The 12818-nt window shown below is 42.3% G+C and overlaps 1 protein-coding gene across 1 annotated transcript in view; it reads left to right on the top strand.

The window, feature by feature from the left end:
* The first annotated feature begins 1407 nt into the window (after positions 1-1407).
* Positions 1408-12818, top strand: part of LOC142578036 (uncharacterized) — a 50706-nt gene continuing 39295 nt past the window's right edge. Inside the window, exons 1-4 of the mRNA XM_075687458.1 lie at positions 1408-1432; positions 3357-3383; positions 7580-7674; positions 9866-10006. Coding sequence (XP_075543573.1) covers positions 7650-7674; positions 9866-10006 — 166 coding nt within the window. The 5' untranslated portion in view covers positions 1408-1432; positions 3357-3383; positions 7580-7649. The remainder of the gene's footprint in view (positions 1433-3356; positions 3384-7579; positions 7675-9865; positions 10007-12818) is intronic.

Below are 12818 nucleotides of genomic sequence, written 5' to 3'. Positions count from 1 at the left end.
CATAGCTCTCAAGGCTTTCCTTACTTCTTCCGGCGTTACCTGTGGGATTTCAATTTCCTCTAGACTATTCTCTCTTCCATTATCATCATGGGTGCCACTGGTACTCTATAAATCTCTATAGACCTCCTCAGCCACTTCAACTATCTCATCCATATTAGTAATGATATTGTCGGCTTTGTCTCTTAACGCATACATCTGATTCTTGCCAATTCCTAGTTTCTTCTTCACTGCTTTTGTGCTTCCTTCCTTCCTCCGAATGTATGAGTTCAATGTATGGAATTTTATTTCCTTAGGTGCCTTTAGGATCTCCTTTAAGGTTTCCAAAAACGAAGTTGTGCATTGAAATTTCTTGTATTGTCGCGTTCGTCTATGTCAAAGTGGTCTGAAAGCTCTTTGAAATAAATTGAGCAATAACAGATATATTTGGTGGTTTACGAAAAAATAATACGCGAATATGTCATAAAGAGGAAATGGTTAGGCATTGTTGGTTTACTTCTGTCACTGACATTAATTTTCACAGAATGCAGCAGCGCTTCTTGCGTACGCAACATTTTCGTGCTATCTTTGCAGATGGGATGTCCATGATGTCCAGCTGAATCGGTAAGTTGTATCTGGAAAGGTCCGTATAATCGCACAGGCAACTCCCTATCCTTTTTTTATTCGCGGGAGAGAAAACGGGAACGGACTGCTGCTCAGTGCATAACTTTGTCGAAGATGTGAAGTTTTTTTTTTTGCTTTTGCGCTTAAACGCAGCAGATTCTAATAATGTGTGGACGATCTTGACAAGCTGAGTTTCCTCATGCCACAACCAGTTTCTAACTTCAATAATGGCAACCCACTAAGAACATTGCCTGATTTGTGCCACAGAATCACCGAACACCAATGCCATCGATGAGTAGCTTGCCATCGATGATGGATTCATTGCAACTGTTCCAGGTCACGCTCTTGTGTGGACTGGTTCAGCGAGTGTGCTGCTTGCGTTAATACAGATTTACGTGGCATTTGGTCCCGCGAAGCCCTTACCTTGTAGGGTCATGCCATTCAGGGCGCTGTGGAAGAGAAGGACCACGCGATTTTCGACAAGAGGATGCAGCCAACAACGGCGGAGCCGTCGACGTGCCTCTCTTTTATATACACAATGAGTAATAGGGCGCAGTGTTGATGCCTAGACCTAGTGATTAGGATAGATTAGTAGTAATTAGTTTTACCTTTAGTTTGAAAAGCTCTTTGAAATAAATTGAGCAATAACAGATATATGGTGGTTCGTGAAAAAAAAGTACGCGAATCTGTCATAAAGAGGAAATGGTTAGGCATTGTTGGGTTACTTCTTTCGCTGACATAAATTTTCACAGAAGGCAGCAGCGCTTTTTACGTACGCCACATTTTCGTGTTATCTTTGCAGATGGTGTGTCCGTGATCTCCAGCGGAATCGGTAAGTTGTATCATCAAAGGTCCGTATAATCGCACAGGCAACTCCCTATCCTTTTTCTATTCACGGGAGAGAAAACGGGAACGGACTGCTGCTGAGTGCGTAACTTTATCGGAGATTTGAAGGTTTTTTTTTTGCTGTTGGGCTAAAACACAGCAGATTCTAATAATGTGTGGATGATCTTGACAAGCTGAGTTGCCATGTGCCACAACCAGTTTCTAACTAACTTCAGTAATGACAACCCAATAAGAACATTGCATGATTTGTGCCACAGAATCACCGAACACCAATGCCATCGACGAAGAGCTTGCCATCGATGATGGATGCATTGCAACTGTGCCAGGGCACGCTCATATGTGGACTGGTTCAGCCAGTGCGCTCCGTGCGTTAATAAAGGTTTACGTGGCATTTGGTCCCGCGACGCCCTTACCTTGTACGGTCATGCCATTCAGGGCGCTGTGGAAGAGAAGGACCACGCGATTTTCGACAAGAGAATGCAGCCAGCCACGCCGGACCCGTCGACGTGCCTCTCTTTTATCTTCACAATGAGTAATAGGGCGTAGTGCTGAGGCCTATACCTCGTGATTAGGATAGATTAGTAGTAATTAAGTTTACCTTTAGCAGTTAGGCTTAGTTTTGTTATACGGGTTGGCATGTGTTGCCGTAGCTTCGGCTAACGATAACAGTGGCTCTCTGCTCCTTCCACGGGTGTTCTTAGCGCAGATTTTCTTCGTGTTTAACTGACGCCCAGAACATTGCAGGACAAGATAAAAGAAAACGTTTTAATTGCTTTACACGACATAGGACGTAACAAATCCGGTGTGATATAAGATATATCATCATTTGGAAAGAGGCAATGAGTTGTTCCTTCTGAACAGCACTGGGTGCTTGCGGTCCTGCTACTGGGGCAACGCCCTGGAGCAATGACGGCATGGAAGAAGGCACAAGTATATCTTTTATTTGGCGCAGGGGGTAAAATGTGTAGGGGTGCGGTAACGTAAAGCTATTACAAATTGTTTTCATTACATTTCAGCAATGAGCGCTCCACGAATAGTCACGCATTTTTCGGACTACCTGCTCTTCGTGTGTCTGTCACGCGACGTCCCGAAAATAGCGAAAGCTTCCCATCTCAATGACGTGTGCACACTGATTATTCATGATTAAACTGAACGAAACCAAAATATTTATTTCTCGTTCTACACCTTTTTTCTCATTAACCCTTTCCTATTGATCAAAGTTTTGTGACTGCCCCTACTTCTCCTTTCTGTCACGCGACAGCACAAAACCTTAAAAAAATCACCATGTCAAAGTGTGCATTTTCAAACTAATACTTGCATGTCACTGGACGTGTACGCAATGGAAGATGTAATAATAAGCCGAACAAAAGTGAACCTTTCAGCGGTAGCTCGATGCTGCCCCATTCCGGAAGGAATAGGAGACGTGTGCCACTGCTCTGTGAGACTGATGTGTGACGCAGGCTGCATGAAGCTGCCGGGGATTGCGCATTTCTTTCCGTGTAAAAAAAATTCACGGGGAGTTTTAATGCTAGCTAGCCCTTTCGGCACGTATACGCCTCTCTGCCACCCATCCTCGCTAATAATCCCCTTTAGCGACATTTGTAATCTGCCGTTGCACACTGCCGTGGTTTTTGACCTAGCTATTCTAAGCAAAGGGAAGCGGGATAATCCCAAATACCGGCGCCATTCTGCTCATTCGGTGATCTTCTTTTAGTTCACTTGCCTGGCCCCACCGAAACCTTCTTCATTTATGCGTACTCCTGGCCTCTTGCCAGCTAATAAGAAAAACGAAGGAAACGTCTAACATGGCTACTAAGTTACTTTAATTTCGACATTGAGTAATATTAAGTTATATAGATAGCGAAGTACCCATGAACCAAACAAATGAAGTGTTCTTGCTTTGCTTACAGATGGATCACTTATGGACAGCAGCAGCAGTAAGTACCGCAAGATCTCCGTGAAATTGTATGATTGTTTTTCTGGTCAGAAGGAAGGAAAAAGAGACTGACTTCTTCTCAAACGCGTAGGTTCGCAGATCTGTGAAATAGGCTTTCGCTTTCTTTCGTCGATAAAGCATAGCTTATTGTGGTAATATGTCTGTGGTCCGGAGATGCAGAGTTGTCAAGCAGAGTTACGAAGGAATGCCGGTAACAGTTTTTCTCTAAGTTTAATATTCACAGCCCGGCAGGAACATGACCTGAATTGTGGCGCAGAATTACAGAAGAAAAGATACCACCGTAGATGGGCTGCCAGCTACGGGATTCATTGCATTCGTGCCACGACAGACTTATATGCGGGCTTTAAAGGTTACATATTAGTGTGACGTAGAAATAAAGACATAGTCGGAGGAAAAGAGAGCGAGCGCTAATTAAGAGCTTTTTTCAATGGAAAGTATCATAAGGTAGGAACACGGTTCCAGATCATTCTAAGCGAAATAGGCTCTTTGTTTTGGAATATGTCTCGGAAGCAGGAAATTTCTATGGAATACTGCGGGGTTGTGCTTTTATCGGGTATGCCATCTCAGTAGTTGTTGAAAATATGTTTTATTCCGTGCTTCAACAGGAAATGTGTTGACCGTAACGGTGCCGTGGCTTGCAAGATTTACGTTGACACGTTTGCTGAAAACAATGCTATGTTGCATTTCTCCTTAAAATCTGTTTTATTTTTATTAGCAGTGGTAGGTTCAAAACCCATGCATCTGCATTGAACCTTGTGTCGCCCTTGTGTTGTGTTACCTATTCATGACGGCTGTTAAAATTAACGGCGACAATTAACGACGACAATTATTTCAACGACAATTAAAATTTGGAGTCGGACATGTCAGAGCACAGACCCACTAGAAGAATACTTCTAACTGAGAGTGTGTAGAAACACGACTGCGTATAACTTTTCAATACCAGCATAACCACACTGCAGTCAACAACAAGTTAATTATTCACTTTTAGTTATTTGGGCTGCGGACAGCGATAACTATCACCTCACTTTGTGTCACCCTGGCCACATAAATTATTTGCACAGATGGTATTAGTGTGCCTCCCACAGCCTATTTTAAGAAAACCATAAAGCTTGATTTTAAACGTACTGTATAAACAGCAGCGCTGCCGTATGTCACATTGATCGACACTGCTTAGCAAAAAGACAAAAAAGCCATTCACATTTAAAAGCGCTCCAATACATTTTTCATTGACCTTTAAGATAGACAATTAGCTATCGATTACCATGACAGTTGGCTAGCCTATGTACGTTTGGCTGATTGATAAATCTAATTCTCTGCCGTCAGCAAAATTCACGCCGATGTCAACCGCAAAGTAAAATGACTTGCCATGCAGGGTATTTTTCACAGCATGAATTGTAGATCTCCAATGTCGTTTTGTTACACCGGTATCTTTTTCTCATTACGAATAAACCCGTGGACAGCAAAAAGGCTGCGCTTTCTCACGTGACTGGAAGGACCGGTCTTCGTTAGATCTGCCGGATGTCGCAAGTCTACGCCAATATTGGAAAGTATTGCTAGCGGTGTGTTCATGACCTTAGTGCACTCGTTTTCTGGAAATGGAATGCTGCGCGCCTATAATATCTCATCTTGTAACAGAAAGCTCCACAACGTGGTGATGCAAAGGATGGCATAACAAAGAGAATGTGGAACATTCTGAACCGCCCTGTTAAAAGTTACGTTGTAACCATCTGTTCTTGTCTATGTTTGGTGTACAAAACTCTTTTCGTTTGGAACTTGTAATGACGGAGAAAGAAATTGAAATATTAACAAGCCGTCACACAAAAACACCTGCTATTTTGAAGTCATCGCTTTTTCTTAATTGCAAACGTTCTTGAATCTTAATGGTGGTGTGGTAATTTTTCGCCACGCCCTTTGTACGGGTATATAAAACCCAAGATAGATTAAATTCCCTAAAAATATTTTTTTTGCTGCTTTTCCATTTAGGCCAGGAGCCGAGCCAGTAAGTATAAGGCCTAAAAATTTTCTTCCTGGTTTAAGAGCGCCTTGGAACGTTGCCCAAAAGGTTACCGAGACCTCTTAAGCGTTGGAAATTTACATCGGCTCATCTTCTTCTGTTAACTTATAATTTTTGTTCTACTTGTCACATTACCTATTGCAGTATCTTCAAGACCGCTCTTTTAGCGAGCGGCTTTGTATTCATCACCAGCATATGACTGTAGAGCTCCACTTACTAACTAGCAGTATGGAAGGAATGCAGTCAGTATTTTTTTAAGTATATTGACCTTTGGCACTAGTCCCTGCCGTAAAACGCAAAGGTACCCCTAGAAGGCGTTATCACTCGGATTACATCAGTTTCAAAAGAAATGACGGTGCATATTTAGAAACGAGAATGCATAAGTGATCATAACATAACTGCGGAAAAATAGTTTAAAAGTAAGTCGTTTAACCCATTTGTTGGCTGTCAATTACTGTAGAAGCTGCCACTTGGCAGCGTTACAGTAATATACAATAGAATTCTGCAATAATTACTGTAGAAGCTGACACTTGGCAGCTTGTATCGTAATTTTTATGTGAGATAGTGCACAAACATTCTTTCCAGTCGGTCATCTTTCTCACTTCTGTTTGGTATTATTACCCTTGTTAAGCTTGACTGGCCTTAAGTAATTGAATCTTATTTATTCATAATTGTACATTATTAATCCTGATTACCCAAATTATTTAACTATTCATATTTTTATGGACATTTAGCGTAATCGTAATTACATCTATTTAGGCCTTCATAATTCTCTTTATCTTCTATACTTCTGATAAGCCTTAATAAACTTACTGGTAATCGAAATGACACTAAATTAACCTATGTTACCGAAATTAGTATTGATTCTGCCAAATAATTTGATTATTTGAATGAATGGCATCACTATTCCTAATTACCCTGAATCTTCATCACGATTAAGTAATTTCATCGTAATTAATCTCCATAAGACTCCCTTCCCCTTAAAAAAATCTCAAGGAGTCTTCTTTGGGATTTGTTTATGCTCTCGTAATTACTCTTATTGTTGTTTCATTACTCCTAATTACACTTAATGCCTCTTCCGTACTAACTATATGTAGTTATAAACATAAATATAGGTAATCATATGTAGTCATAAGGCATTGGCATATGCACCCCCACAGGACCCCATGTATGCATACCTATGGCGCGAATCGTGTCACGCGTGCTAAAAATGCGGGCTGGGAGATTGCTGAGGGAAGTAGGCCTAGCATCAATGCCCATTCAAACTAGTTTGCCAAGGATGGTCCTTCCTGTCTGCGGGGCTTCATGTCATGTCAAGAATTACTGAGGCTAGATTGGTAAATCCCAGCTTAGTGTCTATAGAATGACTGTTGAGAGAATGACAAAATCAGTACCTCAAAAGAAGCTCGCATCTCCAGAAAAACAAACGCGCTGTACAGAAAAAAGTACCATACAGTTTAGCTTACGCTAAAGAGGTCATTCTGGCGGGCTAGTTGGTTCATAGCTTTAGAGGTTTCTTTTAACTGAGTGAGAAAACGAGGACACACGAAAGAAATACACTTCTTCCTCCTTCTTTACGTGCCACTGGTGTGCCCATCCCCAGGTGTTTCGATGAAAGGGAACGGTAGCACCAGTGGCACGTGTACATTTGTACCAGGCACGTGTGCATTGCTCGGCAAAGAACAAAAAATAAACACGCGCAGACACTTTCGTGGCCACGCTGGTTCTATAGAAGGGTGTCCGTTCAACGTGAACTGAAATAATCGAGCTCTTTTTTTTGTTTTGTTTATAAAGAAATGCTGGCGCTTGCGTTTGAATTTTGGCATCATAACACTGGACAGTCAATTGCTGGACCCATGAGGCATCTAAGGCTGAATAACCAAGTTGTTTTGACGGTGGCTTCACTGTAACAGTGTTGAATCCGCGTTGCTGAGTGTCCTGTACTCCGTTTAAGCTCTGGCATGTCCACATATTCCGCCCTAGCATATCTTTCTTAAATGTGGCGTTTGAAAGCTTGTTATGTTATGAAGTTCGTTATTATGCTTCAATCGCCTCATGTTGAAATGTATGATAAAAGCGTATTATTTTTAGTGAAAGCTGCTTTACTCATTACGTGAAGCGGCCTTCTCGCTCATTTGCACTGTGCTTTATCTTTCCTGAAGAACCCGTAGCAGCTTCACCTGTCTCCTGTTCTCGGCACTCTGCGTTGTCGGCGCGCTCATCGTGATTGTCATGGTGTTCGTGTTCGTGACTGCCGGTGGGTAGACATAATCACATTTAACTAATTATGCGTAAGAGAAGTGGCATTATGTGCTTCGTTCGTGATGGTTCTTATGGTTGTCTTGGCACGCGATGGACAACTATGGCACCGTCGAGGGGCATGGATGAAAACAAAGACGCCATTTCGATGGTATTGTCCGCAATGAAACTGGTTTGCGCGGTAAATAAAGAAAGACGGATAGGCAAATTAGAAGTTACTTGTTATGGACGGAGTTACTATATGTGATCGCTGTTATCCTAACATCAATGTTATTCTAAGTATACATCAGCCGCTATGTGCTTTGTTAGCATGCTTATATATATGCTCTGTATTAGCATGCTTATGCTCGGTACGACAGAAACGGAAAGGACGAACTACCGCTACGTAAAGTGTTTACTTGCGCAGCTGCTCATTTTATGACATGCATGTATATATAACAAATGGGCTAGTGGTAACGTGAATTTACCTCTGTCAGTATTGCTGGCTTATATATTAGGTAAAAAAAATTCAGAGTAAATTTAGCATGACTGTGTGCCTTCTATTCGGGCGCCGCCACGACAATGACCAGCGGCAAACCTTCACAAGGCCTTAAAAATACCAGTAATGCTGAGTCGGTGATTTCAAGTAAAATATTGGGGAGGAAATTCAGTAGAGAGAATGAAAAAAATTTGGTTTATACGTGCCAAAACCACTTTCTAATTACGACGCACGCCGTAGTGGAGCACTCCGGAAATTTCGACCAACTGGGATTCGTTAACGTGCACCTAAGTCTAAGTACACGGGCGTTTTCGCATATCGCTCCCATCAAAATGCGGCCGCCGTGGCCGGGACTCGATCTCGCGACCTCGTGCTCAGCAGCCCAACACCATAGCCACTGAGCAACCACAGTGGGTTAATGGAAAATGAATGTCAAAATAGTCGGTGGCCGAGCCTACATACAATGGAAGAAATATATGTTTATAGGAGCTATCACGCAACTACACTTACAAAATCTTTAATTTAAGAGACTTATTGTTTTGTACTATTGGCCCACATCATTTTTATTTAGTCTACGCGCCTAAACGTTTAAAATGTGCTTTATATACTTATTTGGAATTTTCTTTTTGTTTTAAAGTAGTAAATTTGCCTTTGGTGCAAACATGGATAAATCAGAATAGTGTGATATGCTACATACACATTATTGCTTCTTGAACGAAGTATTAAAGAGACATTTCGCCCCTGTAAATTGCGAGACGTTATGAGAATGCAAAACCAAAATCTCAAATTTTCAGCTTCATCAGCATGAACAACGCCATAAATCATTCTGTAAGCTTAAAACTACAGCAGGTAGAAGCCTAATTATAATGCCTTGTAAAAAGAAAAGCATTGCATTATCATAAAACGCATAAAACATACAATTAAAAGCCCCATTTCGTGAAGAGACTTGGCGTTTGCCTCGTTTCTACATACGTATCAGCTGCAACACATGACTGCGGTTGCACGGTTGCATACACGACTAGATATCTCAAAATGGAGAAACAAAAATATGCTAATCATAACCTTCTTAACTGAAATGAAGCGAGAAAGTTGTCCTACCGAAATCATCATCCAAAGAAGTGAGAAGCAGCGCCAGAGAAACTCGATTAACCTTAATTGGGCTATCTTCGTTCCTTCTTCGATTGATTCCTTAACCGCGAGAACTTGTTATATTTGAAATTAGCAAAGGCAAATTGCTTTGGTATTGTGCTGGTGGGTAGCTGGAAAACCGGGTGTTGTCATTGACCACTCTATAAAAAAGTTGGTGTTGCCTACGTCAAATGATTAACGTGCTGCTAATTGTCTCAAATTTTGCGAAACTGTCTGATGGACGTATACAGGAGGCTGCGCAAGATGTATTCCAAATCCCAGCTTAGTGTATCGGATTGTCTGGTTAAAGTAAAGAAAACCAAACAGAACAAAAAAAAAAGAAACAAACGGTGAGGATATCGAATTGTAAGAAATGACAATTGACATATGTTTTTTTATTTCATTCCGGGATTTTTATTTACAGTTCAGCAAGCGTTCTATGTTTATTAGGTTTGGCAGTCTATTTTGGCGGACTAATACGGAATCGTCTCGGCAACAGACAATCTCTCACGGAAATGCAACGGCAACGGCGGTGTATGAGTCGTACTAATGGTTTATGCTCTTTTCATTTGCCTTGCCTTAGGCACAAATGTGTCTGAAGAAACCATCGATGACATTGACGGTGGAGGCAGTGGCGGTGGAGGCAGTGGCGGTGGATCTGGAGGTCAAGGAAATCAAGAGAGAGCGGGCGGCGGCTCGGCGTATGAAAGAAGCCCGACCAAAGGTTTGTACCCCAAGAACGTTTTCCGACGCACCGCTCTTTTTCCGGGCACTTTTAAGAATAACCAATGATCATGACACAATATTAAACAGGCATAAATAAATAAAATTGACAAATAATAAGTGAAGTTGGAGATCCAACGAACATGCCGGGTTCCGCGTGAACCTAACATTTCGCAAGCCTTGAGTGGGACTGGATGAACTACAATATTTGATACACTATCCCCTTATTCAGAAATGCACTTTAACTTGAAGCTCACGCTTGGTTTAACCTGAATGATGGTTGGCATATGAATGTGCGGAAGGCGCCCATTGCGTTTCCTTCGGCCCGTTGATGACAGGCGGCCCTTAGATGAAGCCGAGCATGCGGTTAAAGTTAACATGCATTTCTGAATATAGGATAGGGCAGCAGCACGATAAAAATGAGGACACCAGAAGCGCAAGATAGACACCAGGAGTCTTGTCTAGCAACTGAGGCTTATTTCTGATGAACCGACATTTACAGGTAAAAATAGGCGGTTTGATGAGCAACACAGAAGTAACAGCATCAGAAAAATACGCAGACGTCTCATGTCCCATCTGGACAGTTATCGTCTATCACAATGAATGGTCAGAGTTTATTTAGTTCGAACATGGGAGAAAGTTTCTTATAACGAACGCAAGTGAAGGTGAGAGGAGGAGCCGTAGATTTGTATGGCATGGTGAAAACTTTTTCCCTGCTGAAATTTGGCATGCGGTTTTATCACGGTTGTTCCTTATGGTAATTGATTTCTCCAAACTGTCCCACTCAAATCACTGTCCTTACAGGTAAAACCTAAATCCCGGAAAAGCACATGCTCTGCGTTGTACCTGGGCTGCATGTTGAGAGAACGGCCTGTTTATCCGACGCACCCTTTTTACAACGCAGCTGCATGAAGTATACAACATTTCCGCAGCAGCTGGCGAATATCTGGCGGGTTTGCTTAATGCCGCCTCGGGTTACACTAGCTCATAGTTAACCAAATAACAGACTAGTAAGGCGATTTCGTACAGAGAAGACGGCTACCACGCCTCTGCTTCTGCGAATCTTCAAATTTCCGAAAATGCTAAAGAAAGACTGCTACTTTTCTTTTTCTCTTCTCAGAAATTCGGTTGCATAACTGCCAGCTTTCTTAATATGCCTAGGTAGGTTGCGGCCAACATGCGGCAGGAGTCTCTTTGAGGTCCCCGCATCAATGAGGCCAGAAGCTTCCACCCGGAAGTTGATTTCATGCATATGGTCACAAGACTTATTCAAGCAGTTAACATAACTTAACCGAATAACCAGTCTTTCTACAAGCTTGACTTGTGCTGAACTATTGAGGAGTAGCCGTTTGCTGGCTGAGGGTTAGTATACCCGACGGACATGGATTGACAAATAGAATATAAATTCAAAGAACGTAACGAAACCCTTCTGAGGCACCTCCTGCACCACAATTTAAGACTCAAGGCTTAGGAGGAAGCATGTCGAGTACAATACAGAAATGAGATGATAAATGCTGGCTGTTCTTGTTTAAGCGCCCTAAAAAGGTTCATTCCACCTCAACAGAAATATAACAGGCCACCGATCCAACAGTTAAAAAATATCTGCATCTTGTCAGCCTAAATAGATTTCCCTAAAGGAGGACATACTTGAACTAATGCACATATTACGATGCAGATCCATTATTTATGCATAAAATACGAGGCATTCCCTGATTCTGTGAATAACGCAAATAATGTTGCACCCTGCATCTCACTGTCTCCTAAAGAAAGTTTACATAAATGAAGTAGTATCTTTATCAACTAGCGGATCAGCGGAAACAAATACGAGGTAGACTCCGATGTTACAGTGAATTTACTCCCGTATTCAACAACGCTCCTTACTCGACGCTTCTCTTAAAACTTCCCTTGAGGGCGGTATTTCATTTCATAAACTGTCTTTCAGCCGAAACGTCCCTTGAGTGAAGGGAAGCTCAAGGTAGCCCCGCAGCTACCTTCAATCAGTTGTCGATTTCACTTAGAGAGTAAGCATGGCTGCTACGTGATCTGTCGCTTACTGTATCAGCTTTTTGCCTGTTGCCTCCTTCGCTTTTCTTTCCCCAACGATGCTGATCACGTTCAAGGGCTTCGTTTCGCGGGCTGGTTAGATCTTCTGGTGTGCTTCGGAAACGGCGCATATCTAGTGCGGTACCACAACAGATAGACCGTGCTGTCAAGAAGACCACCAGGTAGTGCCGCGATCTGTCGTCTTATTCCGGGCATGAGGCAGCTGATGACCTGCATTAGGGTATTCTTCGTGCGAGTGTTATCGACGTCATTGCTTACTAATGTTTCTTGCGGCTGATCGTACAAAGCAGCATCAGTTGAAGCACGGCGCAGAAGATTAAAACTACGACGAACTTCAAACCACAGAAAAGAAAACAGCTCTCCTGCCATTAGTGAGTATATGGCCTACACGTGAGAATGCTGCAGGCGCATATGGCTGCGCGAGGACCGGTGCTATCTTCGCGTGAGCGGATTGTACTCGGGCAGATCGTCACTCACTACGCTAATTCATGGATGGCAAAGCGCTCCGCATTAACGTGATCTTCTCTTTGAACGAGCAGGTACACTCATTCTTATTTTTGCAATATTGCCTCATTTTTAGCAGGCATTCTGTCTGCAAAAAGCGAATAGTGTACTGCAACATTGTGTAGGAACTGCACAGTCGGCGGTAATTCAAGACAAACTAATTGCGTGATCACTGCTTCAATATACAGAGTTTCATTTCCTTAGAATACCTTTAACCACCCGAGCGAAAGAAGGAAGAGATTACC

The sequence above is a fragment of the Dermacentor variabilis genome, chromosome 4 (genome assembly GCF_050947875.1).
Source record: "Dermacentor variabilis isolate Ectoservices chromosome 4, ASM5094787v1, whole genome shotgun sequence".
In the NCBI taxonomy this organism is placed as follows: Eukaryota; Metazoa; Arthropoda; class Arachnida; order Ixodida; family Ixodidae; genus Dermacentor; species Dermacentor variabilis.
The sequence above is the reverse complement of the archived record's forward strand: the minus strand, read 5'-3'. Positions and strand labels throughout refer to the sequence as shown.